The 17,980-nt window shown below is 51.1% G+C and overlaps 1 protein-coding gene across 2 annotated transcripts; it reads left to right on the top strand.

Annotated features, from left to right (window-relative positions):
• The first annotated feature begins 863 nt into the window (after window positions 1-863).
• Window positions 864-13,207, top strand: MFSD2A (MFSD2 lysolipid transporter A, lysophospholipid). 2 transcript variants are annotated; one of them, XM_010996940.3, is made up of 14 exons: window positions 864-1,151; window positions 2,564-2,695; window positions 4,149-4,273; window positions 8,343-8,466; window positions 8,602-8,680; window positions 9,040-9,197; window positions 9,663-9,753; window positions 9,872-9,993; window positions 10,215-10,298; window positions 10,810-10,893; window positions 10,990-11,102; window positions 11,525-11,668; window positions 11,769-11,945; window positions 12,749-13,207. In XM_010996940.3, exons 1-14 carry the CDS (start codon window positions 1,059-1,061, stop codon window positions 12,810-12,812), a joined length of 1,590 nt encoding a protein of 529 aa, XP_010995242.1. In that variant the 5' UTR covers window positions 864-1,058; the 3' UTR covers window positions 12,813-13,207. The 2 variants fall into 2 exon arrangements, with proteins under 2 accessions (XP_010995242.1, XP_031320735.1); XM_031464875.2 differs by having other exon boundaries at window positions 881-1,151; window positions 2,567-2,695.
• The last annotated feature ends 4,773 nt before the right edge of the window (window positions 13,208-17,980 follow it).

Below are 17,980 nucleotides of genomic sequence, written 5' to 3'. Positions count from 1 at the left end.
TTCTTGTTTGAGGAGACAGGTTCAGTCTGGTAATTTTTGCTGACAGGGATAAAGCGGGGCTGTAGAGAAGACGTTGAAATGGGGCAAAATCTTTCAGGCCTGGCTTGGCCACACGATAGCTGTTTCATTTCTCTGAGTTTCCCTTCCCTCTGCTGTAAAATGGGGGTAATAATAGCACCACCCTTGCACGGTGGTTATGAGGGCTGAATGAGATCATGTCAAGTTTGGAGGAAGCGCTCCATTAAACGCTGCTGTTATCATCACTGTGCGCTAGTGGCTGTGGTCCCGACTCCTCTCAACAACTTGGGAGCTTCCTGCCGGATTGGGTAGCAGTGGATTGGGTAGCGACTGCCTGGCCTCATCATTCTCGGGAAGAGGAAACAGTCCGTCTTAGGGGAGGAGAGAGGAGCATCGGTTAGGAAAGCGCTAGCGCTACATCCTCCAGGTTTGGAGTGGAGAGAGACTCGATCTGAATCCAGATTTTAAAGGGGCAGTGGGCTTCTGAGCCCCTAACTTTCCTAGACCTGGGGGTCAGAACTCATCGGGTGTAGGTCCAACTACAGGGAGAACCTACTCTGGGGTACCTTGGGCAGGTCAGTTTTAGCCTTGGGCCTCAGTTTCCTCGTGCGTGTCAGGTGGGTCTCTTAGCCTTCCCCCTGGGATGCGAGGAGCACGAGCAGCCGGATGAGGATTCTAAGGCTAGAGAATGTGGCTCCGTGGCACAAACTGCTGAGAGGGTTGGGCAGGCGGGAGGACCGGCGGGCTCCAGGATTGGGTGGCGGCGGAGTGGGGCTCCCGGATTGGCCGGATCAGAGAGGGCAGGGCCCAACCTTTAAGAGGCACGATGGTGTGTGCGGTGGAGTGTGAGCATTGCTTCCCCGCCAGCCGGCTTTTCTAGTACTCGGTGACCGTGGCGGCGGCGGCGGCGGCGGCGGCGGCGGCGGCGGCGGCGGCTAAAAGGCGAGCCCTGGGTGAGCGAAAGCCCGCGGAACAGAGGAGCATCGCGGAGCAGAGAAGCATCCCAGCCTCCTGGTCCCAGGCGGCGTGGCCCAAGGGTCATGGCCAAAGGAGAGGGAGCCGAGAGCGGCTCCGCCGCGGGGCTGCTGCCCACGAGCATACTCCAAGCCGGCGAACGCCCGGCCCAGGTGAAGGTGAGGGCCCGGCACACCGGGTAGAGGGCCAGGGGTGGGGAGTAGGCTGAGATGGAGGCGTCGAGGGGTAGACCTGGTTCTGGGAAACCTTGGGCTAGCCAGGAACAGGTAGGCCTAGAGGCAGGAGAGGGCCCGGGGGTGCCCTGGGGGCAGGGGGTGATGGAGAAGGTTTGTAGCCAGAGGCCCTCGTTTTGCCCACTTCCCTCAGCATCTCTGGGGAGCGGCCCCGCCTGCAGTTCCACGCAGTACCCCGCTCTGCCTAGCCGGTTTCCTTTCCTCTGTAACAAGCCGCTAAAGTTCGCTACCCTTCTAGGGCAGAGAAACCCCAGAAATCTAGGAAACCCTCTTGGTTTTCCATCTCTCAACCCCTACCTCCTACCCCCACATGCCTCCGCGTGTTTCTCAACTCTGCTATGAGGCCGCTCAAGTTCATTCATAAGAACAAGGCTCTGCTCTTAAAGGAGCCGCATTCCGCAAGCGTTTGTGTGTGTGTGGGGGGGGTGTTGGCCCACGTGCAGCGCTCTGCGTGTCTTGACCTTCCGTCCCATCCCCAGACGTAATGAAGGACCAAATGAAATCAGGCGGCCCCGGGGAGGAAACCCAGGCAGATATTTTCTGGGAAGTGACTGCCTTTTCCTTTTAATTTTATTAACCCATCTTTGGAAGGAGCTTGGGTAAGCAATTACGTTGCTACCATGTATGAGTAATCTCTGCTTTCCCTGGGCAACGTTAATCTCCCCAGTGCCCCACCCAGAGAGGGCCCAGCCCTGAACCTAGAGGCCTTTTCCTTCCCTCTCCAAGATCCCCTGGGAACTGGGGGAGGGGCACAGGGAGAGGGAGGGTAGGACAGCTCCTGGGTTTGCCTGAAGGTCTGGCTGCCTCCAGGGACCAAGGAGGTTCTGGGACAGATGGAAGGAACAGCTGTGCCTACAGCCAGCTGAGCCAGGCTCTTACAGATCTCTAGAGTCCTCACCCAGTGGGCAGGTGGGTTCTGGTCTCTGAACCAGGGCAGGACGTGGGGCTAGGCTTAGGCAGCTCTTGGCAGCAAGAGGATTTTCAGGTTGTGACAGTTGGTACCAGGTGGGGACAGGTCCACTGCTGGAACGTGGTCCCCCTCCAACTTGGAAAGAAATGTGGCTGAGGCCTTGGGGGGAGTTGTTAAGGGATGATGCCTGATAAGGATCTGAGGTGGGGTAGCCTAGGTGCTACTTCCTACTAGTATGGATTCCCCTTTCCCAGGTTGCTAAGAACAGAGAGTACCTTTATTCTGGGAGATGGGAACTCCCTGGGTGGGAACAGGGCAAGGCAGACTTGTTGAGAGTTGGCTGGAGGGATGGTCCTGCCTCTGGAACCTTCTAGGATGGAGGTCAGGATCATGAATCTCTTTTCATTCTTTTTCCTCTTATTCCCAGAAGGAACCAAAGAAGAAACAACAGTTGTCCGTTTGCAACAAGCTTTGCTATGCAGTTGGGGGGGCCCCCTACCAGGTGACGGGATGTGCCCTGGGGTTCTTCCTGCAGATCTACCTGTTGGATGTAGCTCAGGTGAGTGGGCTGAGCCCCTCAGGGCTCCTCCAGCAATCCCAAGGTGGGAAAGACTAGGGACTCCCGGATAGGATCATTTCATTTTCCCCATCTGTGAAATGGGACTGGGAATCCCACTTTACTGCCTCTCAGAGTCACAGTGGATAAGAAAAAAGAAGGCTTTGGAGAGTATCCAGAAGGAGAGTCTCTCTGCCCCAGGAGTCTTAGCTGGCAAATCAGGCAGGTCCTCCTTGCCTGGCAAGAGAAACAGAGCCTGGAGGGGTAGGCGATGGTGTGAGAGAGAATGGGGCCCGCTGTAGACCAGGCCATTCTTAGAAGAGGCTGGCACACCATGTCCCCGGCTGGACAGCGGTCAGCTGGCTTGGCTCAGGGGTTGGTAGTTGCTGCAAGGCTTGTGGATGACGTGCACTCCACTTTTACCTGAAAAAGAGGCATGTCAGTGGGCAGAGGCGCCCTCAAGTGCTAGGCTAAGTTAAGGTACCTCAGGATACAGGGTCTTTGACCCGGACAGGTACTTAGGGTGAAGCATGGCTCCTCTGTACTTTGCAAAGCCTTGACCAGCAGCCTGGCATCCCGAGAATTCACCTTGTCTGGTGGGAGACTAGGAGGCTGAACAGCCATGGCTTTCAGGGCTCATGCACTGGCTGTCTTTTGTATGTAGCATCTGACTTTGCAAGGAAGCCATCTTAGTTGTATTCATTTATAAGTGGGGAACCCTGAGCCCCAGAAAGGAAAAATGACTTCATTCAAGCAGCACGTGTTCGAGCAACTCCCATGGGTTGGGGTGCAAATATGAGGAACCTGCTATCAAAGTATAAGACTCTTGAGTGTTAGGGTTAGAAAAGTCAGATTGGGGAAACTGCAGTGTGGGAGAGAGCCTCCAGCTTCCTGGAGCAATAGCAATAGTAGAGCCTTGATGGATAAAGAGGAGCCTGGAGAAGCTGTCTATTCAGATCTAGAACATTTGTGGGGAAGGGGATAGCTTGAGTGGGTGGTGATAGTGACAGGCCACTTTTTCAAAGCATCTGTGGATTGTTTTTTCCACATTCAACATAGGGCTTGATCCTGTAAGATAAGGCTCATAACTCCCATTATACAGTTGGGGAAATTAAGGCCCACTGTGGTAACCCAACAAGTGCTATTTGTGATATTTCTGGTGGCTGGGGGCTCCAGGCTGTGAGAGGGAGGTAAGGAAATGAATTCTGGATTCATTCTCATTGGTGGCAGATCTGGGAAAAGTTTTTAAGGAGGCACACAATACTACTGCTATTGGAGAACTGGTATTGTCATTATTAACAAGGCAAGTGATGATGTTTAAGGCCTGGGTGGGAGCAGCATAGTGTCCCAGTGGCCTGGCTGAGATGGGGTGGGGAGCCTTACTTTTGCCCATCAGTGAGGGCTGAGGTGGGGTAGAAGGATGAGCGGGTCATCTTTTGCCTGTTCCCTATTCCAGGTGGACCCTTTCTCTGCCTCTATCATCCTATTTGTGGGCCGCGCTTGGGATGCCATCACAGACCCGCTGGTGGGCTTCTGCATTAGCAAATCTCCCTGGACCCGCCTAGGCCGCCTCATGCCCTGGTGAGTAGAAGAGGCTCCTTGGAGGTAGCAGAAGGCCGGGCTTCCGGCATATCTACTACACCTTGGTCCTTTCATCTGGCTTGTCACAGGCTGTGGGGGGTGAGAAGGAAATGATACAAAAACCTGAGTGCCGAAACCCCGGCTGAGGCCTCAGCTGCCCCTGGCATGGGCACTGGAACCCCTGCCAGTTCATAGCCAAGCTGGCCAAGTTGCTAGACTGAGCAGCTTCCCCCGGCCCAGGTTCCATGACTCCCCAGGGATTCATTTCCCTCCCATGAAGGTGGAATTCTAGCTGCTCCCACTCCTTTGCTTCTCAGAGTAGCTGAGGTAGTACTGCCCGGTGATTGAGAGGTTATACGCTCTGGAGCCAGCCTGCCTCAGCTTGAATACCAGCTTTACCACTTAGAGCTGTACAGCCTTGGGCAAGTCACTTAACACCTCTGAGCCTCAAGTTCCTTCATCTGCAAAATGGGGATAATAATTATGCCTATCTCACAGGGTTGTGGTGAGGATTAAGTTTTTTAAAAATACGTAATGTATAGAGCAGTGCCTGGCACACATTAAGTGATGGATAATTTGGCCCCTCTGCAGAGTGGCTCCTGGTGCTGGGGCAAGGGTACGAGGTGAAGCCTCTGGCTCCTCGGACCATGTGAACCACCTTTACTCTAAGTACAAATCCGGTACTACTCAGCCTGAGGCTATGAGGGGAGGTTGGGGGAGGTGGTGCCACAGATCAGACAGTAAAGGCAGGCACGTGGGACAGGCTGACAGGCCCCGAGCTCTGGTTCCCTCCAGGACATCCTGCTTGGTAGTTAGGGGGGAACATACCCCTTTCATCTCCAGCCCATCCAGGCTCAAATGGGCGCCTTCCTGCCCCAGGGGCGCCCATACCTGGTCTCCGGCCTTGAAGGCCTTCAAAGCTCTTCCCGCAGTCCATGCCGCCCTCCCACCCCCCCCACCCCACCCACGGCTTCCTTTCCCACGAGGCCCCCCTCCCACTGAAATCCTGCCAGTCCCTGGCAAAGGCCCAGGTTGCCGCCTTTGATCCAAGCTTCAGGGCCCTGGGGGCAGGAGAGCCTTCCTTACCTGGGCAGGCTGCTTGGGGCTCCCAGTGAGTCTGCCCGTGAGACTGGGCCTTGTACCCACCTCCTTGGCAGCTAGTAGGGGCGGGGCTCCACTGCCACATCTCCTCATGAGGCACAGCCAATGGCAGGCAGCGGCTCAGGCCAGCCCAATGCAGCAGCAGCCAGGGTTACTTTCAGTCACATTCGGTTCCTAAGCATGGCTGCTTGACAGCCTTCAAGGAGAGTACGGAGTGTTCCAGGAAGGCTACCTAAAAGCACATTTATTCCTTGAGGATTTGGGAGGGGTGGGGTGGGGCAGGGAGGGAGAGCAGAGGAGGTCCTCCTTGTGGGAGGTAGGATCTGAGGACACCTCACCTGGGCAGGTGTGGCAGCCAGCTTGGTGAAGAGGGCCTTTCAGGCTAGTTTCTGATTTTAGCACTGATCATGTATGTACATGTCCTCGCCCATCTGGGTGGTAACCCCTAGTGACACCTCCCAGGTGGTGCCCCCACCTCTGTCTTTTATCAGGGGGCTAAGGGGCTGCCATGTGGTGTATGTGACCCACCTTCCCATCCAGTTAGGACCCTGGCCCCTCCTCAGGCCTGGGACTCGACACCCCTTCTCCTCTCAGTGTAGGAAGAGGCTGGGCCTTTCAGGGTTCATGAGCTCAGGCCCACTTCTGCAAGGCCTCAGACCAGCCCCTGCCCTCTACCAGCATTGAAATCCTTTTCAAACCAGGGAGACTTTGACAGACATGGAGTCCCCAAGGCCGCCAATGAGAGGCAGGGTGTCAGTGGGGTCACTTGGGAGATGCACCTCAGGTCTGATTCCCAGGCCAATGCAGCTCCCTGAACTCTGCCCCTGGGCTTCCCTGGTGTGATCATCACAGCCAACGCCTGCTGTGTCCCAGGCACCATTCTACATTTTAATATCCACTATTTACGTCTCAAAACTGCTTCAACCCTACGAAATAGAACCAAGGTCCTTACAATGAGCTGCAGGGCCCTCCATGACCTGGTATTTCATTTCCTCTCCAGCCCCATTTCCTAATTCCATCTCCCATACTCATTCCACTCCTGCCCCACTGGTCTCCTTGCTGTTGCCCAGACCTGCCGGGCCATCTCCCACCTTTGCCCTCACTGTTCCCTTTGCCCCGCATGCTCTTGCCCCAGACATCTGCAAGGCCAACTCCTCCTCATTCAAATCTAGGCACAGATGCCGCCTCAATGAGGGCTACCCTGGCCACTTGGTTGGGAATTGTACCCCCATACCCCTAATTGCCTTTAGCTGCTTTATTTCTTTCCTCCACAGCAACTTAATCATATTTTAATACATTACATAGCTTTTTTGGTGTGTGGTAAAATACACTATTTAAACATTTAAAAATTTGCTGTTTTAGCCTTTTTCAAGTGTATAATTCGGTTGCATTAAATATAGTCACATTGTTCTGCCACCATCTCCAGATCTTTTTTTTTTTTTTTTAAGATTTTCAGAATAAGTCTATTTTTATAACATAGAAATACAGGTGAAAGTAAAGGAAGAACTCTAATTTTTTCTAGCCTTTGTTCTCTTTTGCTTATTATTATTTTTTTAATTTTTGAAATGGACACATCCCTTTAGTTTTGCAGTGACTTTTTAAAAATTTTCTTTTTACACAGTAGTCCTCAATTTGCTCAGGCCCCAAAGTCTGAGATTTTTTTTTTAACATTTTTTATTGATTTATAATCATTTTACAATGTTGTGTCAAATTCCAGTGTTCAGTACAATTTTTCAGTCATACATGGACATATACACACTCATTGTCACATTTTTTTCTCTGTGAGCTACCATAACGTTTTGTTTATATTTCCCTGTGCTGTACAGTATAATCTTGTTTATTCTACAATTTTGAAATCCCAGTCTATCCCTTCCCATCCTCCGCCCCCCAGATCTTTTTGTTTTTCCCAAACTGAAACTCTGTACTTATTAAACACTAACCTCATTCCTCCCTGCCCCCACAGCCCCTGGCCACCGACTACTTTCTATCTATGAATTTGACTCATCTAAGTGGGATCTTACCATATTTGGCCTTTTGTATCTGGCTTATTTCACTTAGCATAGTATCTTCAAGGTTTATCTATGTTGTAGCAGGTGTCAGAAGTTCATTCCTAAGACTGGATTTTTATTTATCTATTTATCTATGTATATATCTTTATTTGTGTTTATTTTTTGTTTGCCAATTAGAATGTAAATTCCCCAAGGGCAATGACTTGTTTTGTTCAGTGATACATCCCAAGTCATTAGAATTGCGCTCAGCCCAGAGTTGGCACTAGAATATTTCTTGAGTAAATGTTGACGGTAAAGTAGCTTCTAGTACTATGTGCACTTTACAGAGGAGAAAATGTCTCAGAGAAGTTAAATAACTTGCCCAAGACCAAGTTATTTATAGTTATAGCCGGAAGTGTGGCTTCTTTTAACCACAGCTCTCTGCTGGTTTTCATATTGATGCCATGAAATTGGACCACCCAAAGATCTAACTAGGATGGTGTAGGACTCACACGTGGGGAGGCAGGCATTTGCCCTTCCGTCCCTCTCATAGTTATTTCACTAGGCCCAGTCCTCCTCCATGGCTTCTCCAGAAGGGAAACCTTGCCCTGAAGTTGGCCTCCCCAACCCCTGTGTGTGTGCATGGGTGAGAACCCCACCAGTGGGGTTGTTCCTCCTCCCCTGTCTTGACCTCCATTCTCAGCCCCAAAGCCCATAGGAAGCCCCTGCTTCCTGCTATAGGCAAAGCTCAGGGTCTGACCTTATACTCCATGCTCAGGATTGTGGCCCAGGGTCCCTGTCTCAGTCTGCTCTTCTGGGCTTGGCCATTCATCTCTTCCCTGAAACCCAGGGGTGGGTGGATCCAGGGGGAGGAATTTCCTTCCTGGTGGGCACCCTGTGGGGCTGCAGAGCAGTCCAGACTGGGTCCAGGTCTTGGGGTTTTGGCATCCAGCCCCAACTCAGACCCTCCCCTTCCTCAGGATCATATTCTCCACCCCCCTGGCCATCATTGCCTACTTCCTCATCTGGTTCGTGCCTGACTTCCAACAGGGCCAGGCCCTGTGGTACTTGCTTTTCTACTGCCTCTTTGAGACGCTGGTCACGGTGAGTGTGGGCATGTCCACTGGGTGTCTCTGGGGGCAGGGGTGAGGGCAGTCCCTGGGGCCTTCGGGGTTGGTGCCCAACGCCACATCTGTTTGTCCATCATCTGACTGCCCGAGGGCCTCTCTTCCATGCCAGTGTTTCCACGTTCCCTACTCAGCTCTCACCATGTTCATCAGCACAGAGCAGAGTGAGCGGGATTCTGCCACCGCGTATCGTAAGTCACCCCAGCCCACTGATCCCACCCACCCGGGACTCAGGGTCCTGGATTCCCTGACCCTCCTATCATGTTTCTTCCCATGTGGGCCCAGCTCTCTGCTCTTGGAAATAGGTGTGAGACCATCTTAAAAATAACTTAATCCCCTTATTGCTCTGAGACCAGAGAGGTGCAGGGACCAGGCAGAGTTCACAAAGCAAGGCCACGAGTTTAGACCAAGGTGCCATCTGCCTCACCACCCTGTCTGGAGCTGCGACCATCACCTGGGTCTACAGATGGGCTTCTGTCTATCTGACCTTCCTCCCTGGAGGCCCACAAGCCATGTGGCCCCTCCAAAGGACTTTCTTTTCCCTGCTTAGGGATGACGGTGGAGGTATTAGGCACAGTGCTGGGCACCGCAATCCAGGGGCAGATTGTGGGCCAAGCAGATACACCTTGTCTCCAGGACCCCAATGCTTCTACAGCAACCTTGGAAGGTGCCAATCACACGCATAGCACCACCTCACTCAAAGAAACGGTGAGGCCCGGGCAGGGCAGGGATCTGGGGAGATGAAGAATGATGGGGTGGTTTGCAGTTATACTGAAAGTAGTAATAATGGCTAGTGTTTATAAATGTTGGGCATTTGATAGGCAAAGTGTTAATTATGCCCCCTTGGCAGATAAGGAAACTGAAGCACATAGAGGCTAAATAATTTGTCCAGGGTAATCGAGCTAGTGAATTACAGAAACTAGATTTGGGGAGATTTGAACTGTGGGCTCTCAGACTCCACAACCTGGTTTCTTACTTAATTAACCTGTTCATCTGGACTTTGTCCAGCCTTGGGAAGCAACAGCCAGGCTGGCTGATTTTCCCATTTCACAGATGGAGACAGTGAGGCCCCCAGAGAAGAAGGGACTGGTCCAAGTTCATTGAGTAGAGCTGCTGGGAGTTGGGATGAGATCAGACTGACTGTCCTCTCTGTCACCTTTACCCTATTTGTAGCAAAACGCATACCTGCTGGCAGCAGGGGTCATTGCCTCCATCTATGTCATCTGCGCCATCATCCTGATCCTGGGCGTGCGGGAGCAGAGAGGTGAGGGGTCCCTGGGAGGGGTGCAGGCCCCAGAATGGGATGGTTTTGTCCCTTTGCTTGGAACTCAGGCTCTGGGAGGGGCCTCTGCTCTTGCCTCACTGTTCCCTCTGGCCCCTAGAACCCTACGAGACTCAGCAGGCCAAGCCAATGTCTTTCTTTCGGGGCCTCCGGTTGGTCATGACCCATGGCCCGTACATCAAGCTTATTGCTGGCTTCCTCTTCACCTCCTTGGCTTTCATGGTGAGTGGGGCCCTGATGTGCTCAGCCTGATGGGTGGGGGTGTGGTGGGGGTGGGGTAGGCTCTGGACTCAAGATGTGACAAAGTGTAAGGGACAGGTGGGACGGAATGAGGGTGGGGTAAGCAGAGGTCCCTGGAGCATGGGGAGTGCCTTGGGGAGGCTCAGCCCCGTCATCACCTCTTTCCTTGCCTTTCTTTCCCACTACGCTGCCCTGACCCCCAGCTGGTAGAGGGAAACTTCGCCCTGTTTTGCACTTACACCTTGGGCTTCCGCAACGAATTCCAGAATCTGCTCCTGGCCATCATGGTGCGTGTGGGACCCCGAGGGTAGCTGAAGTGGCTTAGGCTGCAAGGTGGTTCTTTAGATAGCCAGAGGATGTTTCCCAGACTGGCCCAAGGTCATGAGGGATGAGGGAAGCTTCTCAGAACATTTGGATCTGATCTACAGTTGCTTAGATAGGACTGTGAAAGAAAGGTATCTTAAAGTCCAATTTTATGTCAATTATATCTCAGTATCACGGGGGAGAAAAGAGAAAGGGTTTGGGTTAGATGTTCACGGAGAGAGCATAACAAAAGCAAAGGTGTGAAGGTCAAGAACTTTGGAGCTCCATGCTCAGAGAAGGCAGGAGATGAGATTAAAACTCGCTGTCAGCTCCCCTGGAAAGCTGTCAGGGGTGTCTGGTGAACATCCTCACTGCCCAGATAATGGCATCTGGCTGCTCTCGGGCAAGGCTGGAAGCCCCTTTGGGGTCTTGGAAAGGGCAGGAGGGTTTCCATGGCTCTAACTCACTTCCCTCACCCCCTTTCCCCATCCACAGCTCTCAGCCACAGTCACCATTCCCATCTGGCAGTGGTTCCTAACCCGGTTTGGCAAGAAGATGGCTGTGTACATTGGGATCTCAGTGAGTGGGGGCTGAAGGGATAGGACCTGGGCTGGCTTGGGGGTTACTGATGGGAGCCTTCCAACTGACTCATCTTTGTGTACCTGCTCCGCTAAGTCAGCAGTGCCATTTCTCATCTTGGTGGCTCTCATGGAGAGTAACCTGATCGTCACATACGTGGTAGCTGTGGCAGCCGGCATCAGTGTAGCAGCCGCCTTTTTACTACCCTGGTAAGTATATAGAGGCCCCTGGCTTCTCCAGCACCCCACCCCCAAGTTCTGAAGCTCCTTGGGGATAATCCTGTGGGGGCTACTGCAGGCCATTCTATGGGTCCAGGTTAGGGGTGGGGCAGGTCTTCCCAGGACAGTTGTACAGGTTGTGCACTGCACAAGAACACCTAGTCAGTAGGGGAAATGCGGTCTCAGATCTAGCCTGCACTCTACTTTCCCAGCTGAGCAACTAGACTTGAGGCTGCTTCATCTTGGAGGAAGAGGCCTTTTTTTGTATCCATCAAGCAGCCATCTCATTGAACTTTGTGCCATGGGACTGCAGACTCCCAGAGAACCACTCCTGAGAGAGGCATCACATGGGCTAGTGGGGGCCTGGGGTTGCTAGGTGGGAGGGTCCTCATGGCTGCCACCACTCTGTACAGGTCCATGCTGCCGGATGTCATTGACGACTTCCACTTGAAGCAGCCCCACATCCATGGGACTGAGCCCATCTTCTTCTCCTTCTACGTCTTCTTCACCAAGTTTGCCTCCGGAGTCTCTCTGGGCATCTCCACTCTCAGTCTGGAGTGAGTAGGGTAGGGGGCTGAGCAAGACTGGCTGGCGCTGGGTGGGGCCAGATCTCAGGTGCCCCATCCTCACCACTTCCTTACCCACTGGGTCCCACAGCTTCACTGGGTACCAGACCCGTTCCTGCTCCCAGCCGGCACGTGTCAAGTTTACGCTGAAGATGCTCGTGACCATGGCTCCCATAGTCCTCATCCTGCTAGGCCTGCTGCTGTTCAAGCTGTACCCCATCGATGAGGAGAAGCGGCGGCAGAATAAGAAGGCCCTGCAGGCTCTGAGGTATGAGTGGGGAGGGGACGGGGAGGTGGACAAGGGGGTACCACCCAGTCTAAGCCTTTGGTTCATGCCTCCTGGGACCAAGCCCAGATTTGGCTCCTGCCCATCTTCCCTTGATGGCTCTTCCTGTACCCTCTCCTTTCCCACTGCTGATTCATTAGCATGGGAGCTGACACTTTTTGAACACTTAGCTGCGCACCAGGTGCTGTGCTCAGTGGTTTGACATTTATTCATTCAACAAATACTTATTGGAAGTCCACATGCCAGGCATCGCTCTAGGGAGTGAAACAAAAATCCCTGCCCTCAAGAAGTTTTACATTTTGGGGGATGTACTCATGATTTCCCCATGTCCTTCCAACAACCCTGGGTGTCAGAGATCCCTGTGATTCCCACTCGGCAGATAAAGAAACAGGCTTCACCTGGAAGAGGGACTGGCCCAGCTGATAAGGGCTAGAGCTGGGGTTTGAGCCCTGGTATTCTGACTCCAGAGCTCACTCCCCTGGCGGGCGAGAACTCAGGTGTGGCCGGAGCCCTGCCTTTTGGGAGACCAGAGGGCAGGGTGGACTGAGTCACACCAGCACATCAGCCCGCCCAGGCCAAGGTGCAGGACTAGGGCTTGGGGTGCCTGGTGGGCAGCAAGAACAGCAAATGGAATTTTCTGAGCTGAGTGAGAGTGAGCAAACTGTCCGTGTCCTCTGATTTAGACTAGCCTGGCAGCCAGCTTAGACTGAAGAGCCAAGAGCCCACGAAAAGCAAGCAGGTGGGTAAGGATGCTTCCTCCAACCCATCTCCTCTGGCTCTTGCAGGGAAGAGGCCAGCAGCTCGGGCTGCTCTGAAACAGACTCCACAGAGCTGGCCAGCATCCTCTAGGGCCTGCTGGGTGGTCCGAAGCCACCACGCCCAGGGCCTGAGTCACCAGGCTTGCTCACCTGCTCACTGAACAGCTGGTCTCCAGATGCCAGGAGGGAAGCCAAAGACTTGAGAGTAGGTGACCCAGGACACCTCTTGTGCCCATTGTGGGGCGGGTCGTTCAGACAGCAGGCTGCCTTCCCCTGCCCGCCCAGGGGCCAAGCCCAGAGACTGCTACTGTGAATATGCCAAGGACTGACCGGGCCTAGCCCGGAACACTAATGTAGAAACGTTTTATACAGAGACTAATTAATAACTTAATGACCATGTACATAAGCAATGTGTGTGTATGTATATGTCTGTGAGCTATTAATGTTATTAATTTTCATAAAAGCTGGAAAACGGAGCTGCCTGTTTCTGTCTTTGGTTTTGGCTACTCCCTGAGCCCTTCTGTGTTAAGACTCAGGTAGAAGAAGCAGTCAGCTGTGGGGGCCCTACATGGGGAGAAGGTATCTGCAGGTGCGGTAACACCTAACATTTACTACGGACCTATCTGTACTGGGCACAGTGCGGAAGCTTTCCTCTGTCTTTCCTGGTGTTCTCACTTGATCCTGGAAACTGTCTTGCTGGGTCAGGACTTGTCCCCATTTTAAAGATGAGGAAACTGCCCCAGTATTGAGGGGGACTTAGCTAAACTCACATGGCCAAAGAGTGACCTAAGTGGAAAACCATCCCAGGTCTGTGAAACTCCAGGCTATAACCACCACCTTTTGCTTCCCTGTGTCTGAGAATGAACAGTTTGCTCTGCCCAGACCCTTGTGCTGTTTCCTGCCCTGTGCGTGCCTGAGCACGTGCAGCTGGCTGTGCTGGGGCAGACTGTGTGACTGAGGCCCTGTAGGGTCTCCAGAGACCTGTGATTCTTTCTCCACATGTTGATGACAAGGGTGGAAGGCCAGAATGTGCCCACTGGGTATGTATACATCGAGAAGTGGGATCTCACTACTGGTGGCAGGGGAGGAGAGTGGTGGGGGTAGCCTACTGTGTAGTATTTGCCTATTCCCGTGGTGTAAATACTCCCACTGTAGCCAATTTCAAGTTACCAACAGTTGTACAATACTGTAAAATTCCTCATAATTTTATAATGGGCTCTTGCAAGCTGGTAGGAGCTTGTCCTAGCAAGTCATTGGGTTATAGACACTTAGGCCAAGCTCCAAAAATCAAGAAATTAATGCTGGCAGGATCAGAGACTACCCGTCCAAACTCTTTTTTTATAGATGGATAAATGAAGCCCACAGAAGAGACATGCTTAAAACTATTTAGGCTTGGTTTTTACTTTGATTTTGGAGGCTCCAGTTGTGGGGTGGGGAGGAGGGGGCTCCATTTTTTTTTTTTTTTTTTGAAGTTCTGCCAAGCCTCTCTCATACACGTGTAAAGTATTACTAACAGACACTAACACAAGCTTAATATCAATTAGTCCTCATAACTTTCCCCTGAGGTAGATACATTATTATTCCCACTTCCGTACTGGGAACTGAGGCACAGAGAAGTAACTTGTCCAAGGTCACCGGAGAAGCTGATATTTGAATCCAGGCTATCTGGCTATAGGGCCTGTGTTCTTACCATTGCTTTAGGTTGTTATGTGCCAATAGTTTTGCCACCACCAAGCCAAGTCCAGCTGCCTTTTGAGCTGCCCTCAGGGTCAGAGGCTGCCTGGGCAGGGCAAGAGCCCTGGGCTCTGGTTGTAGTTGGAGCATTCAAGGGTAATGTTTGCAGAGGCCCATTCACACCTCCTTTCTCCCTCTACTCCAATCAGTAACCACCAAATACCATCTTTAAAATATTTACTCTTAATTTCCTGAACTACCCAAGCTTATTTCTTTCCCATCCCCGCGATTACTTCTCAGGTCTTGTTTACTCTCACCTGGATGATTATACCAGTGTCCTCACTGGCTGCTGTCTGATTTGATCCCATCAGATTTTATTCCTTCTGCAAGCTAGCTGAGATAACAGAGTAGCTCTCCTGTTTAGAAACTTCGGGCCTATTGCCTTCAGGAGGAAGTCCAAAATCCCTGCTGACTCCCCCAGCCCTAGATTTAGATGCAGCCCTTTTTGCAGTCCACCTGCCTGACCCTGGAATACACCGTTGTCCCCTGGTCCACCTGGCAGACACTGGTCCAGTGTGTCCATGCTTCTGGAAAGCTATTCCCGACCCCTGCATCTTTGGGGCAGCTCTAGGAATCCATGCCTTCCTCCTCATAATCGCCTCCAAAGAACCCAGAACCAGGCATGGAGGGGAGGAATGGGATGTGTGGAGCTGAATGAATGAACTAAGGCCAGAGAGGGCTTTGTCAGCCAGACTCAGCTCCCACTGACCCCCCTATGAGGCTTCCTCTGTCTCAGTTTCCCCAACCATACAATGGGGATTTGGGATTGAATACCCTTGCCTCTCTCCGGTTTCATGGTCATGGGAAATTGCTCTCCTCAAACACCCCTTGCTGACTTTTGGAGGGATGGTTTTGGGGTGGGATAGGTGGAGGAAGTCAGAGTGCAACCTGGGATCCCAGAGACCCCTTGAGTCATTGGCTGTTCCAGCTCCCTTCTGGACAGCTCATACCTTCCTGTTCTTTGGGAGATGTGCCATCTTGACTTCCTAGAGGATCTACGCTTGGATCCAGCAACACTGCAACAAACGCTGCTTCTCCCTCTTCACTGTCCTATTGCCCTCAGCCAGGCCAACCACACACCGCTCCGCTGGCCCCCTTTAATGACCAGGTGTGGCTTTGGCTCCACCTGCTGGACAGAAAGGGAAACACCTGACATTGCAAGGAAGGAACTCCAGATCTGTCACTTGACGGGCTCTAGGACCTCAGCTATCCATTTATGCAACAGATATTTATAATGGGCCTACTAAGTGTCATGCATTGGCTAGGCTCTGAGAATTGGTGAACAAAAGAGAGTTTACATTCTTGGTGGGGACCAATGACAAATAAATGGACGCGTACATAAGATAATTTCAGATTGCAATAAGCACCATGAAAGAAATAAACAGAGTGCTGCAATAGAACTGGTATGGAGGTTATTTTAAATCAGGTGCTCAGGAAAGAACGTTCCAAAAAAGTGATGTTTGAATTGAATTACAGAAGAAGAGACATAGCCAGACATTTGAAGAGCTTGGGGGGAAGCATTGCAAGTAGAGGAGACAGCTAGCATAAACACCCTGAGGTAGGAAAGACCCTGGTGTCTCTGAAATAAAACAGTGCAGCCAGAGAGTGGTGAAGGAGAGGGTAGGTGGTGTGAGACGAGTTTGGAGAGGTCTACTGGAACCAGATCACCCAGGGCCTTGCAGCCCATAGTGAGAGTTTCAATTTTATTTTGAGAACAGCAAAAGCCATTGAAGAGATTTAAACAAAAAGTCATTTACATTTTTTAAAAAGCAAAGGCAGAGGCAGATGGCACGGGGCTTTTTGAGTCATGTTAAGCATTTTGGTCTTTACCCGAAGAGCAGACAAAAGCCATTGACAAGTTTTAAGTAAGGGAACCATATGATAGATCAAGAGTCTAGAAAGACTGTCATCTGCTTTGTGGAGAAAGGACTGAAGGGGAGTGAAAGTGCAAGTAGAATGACTAACGAAGAGACTACCCTTACAGTGTTCCCAAGTAATGAAAAGTGCCCAATAGAGGTAGTGGCAGGGAAAACGGAAAGAAGATAGCTTTGGCAGCTGGTTGGCCTGGATAATTGACAGAGAGGGTGAGAGAGGGAGAAGGAGGAAAAGAAATGAAAGTGATGCCTCGATTTCTAACTTAAGAAGCAGAGCGTTACCTCTATTCAGTAATAGAGGGTGTGCTGGAGGAGGAGCAAACTTGGGGGACAGAACAATTCATTTGTCACCTGTTTGTATCATTTTCCTATTAAAAAAAAAGAAGAAATCACACTTAGAAATTCCACTAAATCAGAAACAAAAATGCATACTGTCACTACTATCACTATACAACCTTTCATTTGGGAATATTAGCCAATGCAGCTAGATAAAACATAAAAATTGGGAAGGAGTAGGTAAAATTAATTTTATTTGTCAATGATGTTTGAATTCCAAGAGAATCCAAGTGAATTAACTGAAAAACTACTATAAATAAGAAAATTCAGTAAGGAAATAGGTATAAAATTGACATACCAAAATCAATATACACAAACCTTTATATACACAAACTGAAATCATTTAAGACTGCATCATTCAACATGATAACCACTACCACATGTGGTGATTTGAGTATCAACGTAAAATAATTAAAATTAAATAAAACAAAATTCAGTTTCTCAATCATACTGGTCCCATTTTAAGATCTCAGTAGCTATGCGTGCTTCATGCGACTGTATTCGTGTAATTATAGAACATATCCATCACTGCAGAAAGTTCTGTCTTCCAGTGCTGAGTTAAAAGATATGGTGAAAGAGAAGATCACATTTACAAGAGCAACAAAATATGTAGGAATAGGAACGAAATAGTTCTTGGCCAAACCACGTGACTTATCGGGTCACAGTCACCTGTCTGGACCTCTCTGCATTTTAGGTCACGGGTAAAGCCTTATCTCTTTGGGAATCTTCCCTGACTCTTTCAGGCTGAGTCAGAGGCTCCCCCAGGACCCCCCAGTACAACATACAGTTGATCCTCATTATTTGCAGATTCCATATTTGCAAATTTCCCTACTTGCTAAAATTTATTTGTAACCCCAAGAAGGGAGGCAGGAGAGCGGAGAAAAAGAAGCAGCAATGACAGAGGTGGTAGGAAGCCGGAGAAGGTTGAGGACTGGGTGTTTTGGACAAGATCTAGGGCCTCCTCCTTTTTCTCCAGGGAAGCTATGCATTGCAGGGTGGGGCTCATATCTCCAGGGCAAATCAAGGAAGTGCCCGATTGCTATGGTCAAAAGCATTTTCTGTTTTCCGGGGTGAGGCCCAAGCCCCAAAGTGGCCCAGCCTAGAGTGAATGCCGATTGCTTACCCATCCAGAAAATCACCTTCTGTCTGCCAGAGATCCTGTTGAAAATGACCTGGGGTGAGTAGACTGGGTCCCCACCCCAAGGTGATCTAATATGGCTTGAATAGCTTGCAGGGAGTCTGGGATATCCTGGGGTGACCTAGAGTCAGAGAAGCAAGGAGGCGGCGGGACTCTCTGCCTTTATAGTGGTTCACC

Source organism: Camelus dromedarius, chromosome 14 (genome assembly GCF_036321535.1).
Source record: "Camelus dromedarius isolate mCamDro1 chromosome 14, mCamDro1.pat, whole genome shotgun sequence".
Classification (NCBI taxonomy): Eukaryota; Metazoa; Chordata; class Mammalia; order Artiodactyla; family Camelidae; genus Camelus; species Camelus dromedarius.
The sequence above is the reverse complement of the archived record's forward strand: the minus strand, read 5'-3'. Positions and strand labels throughout refer to the sequence as shown.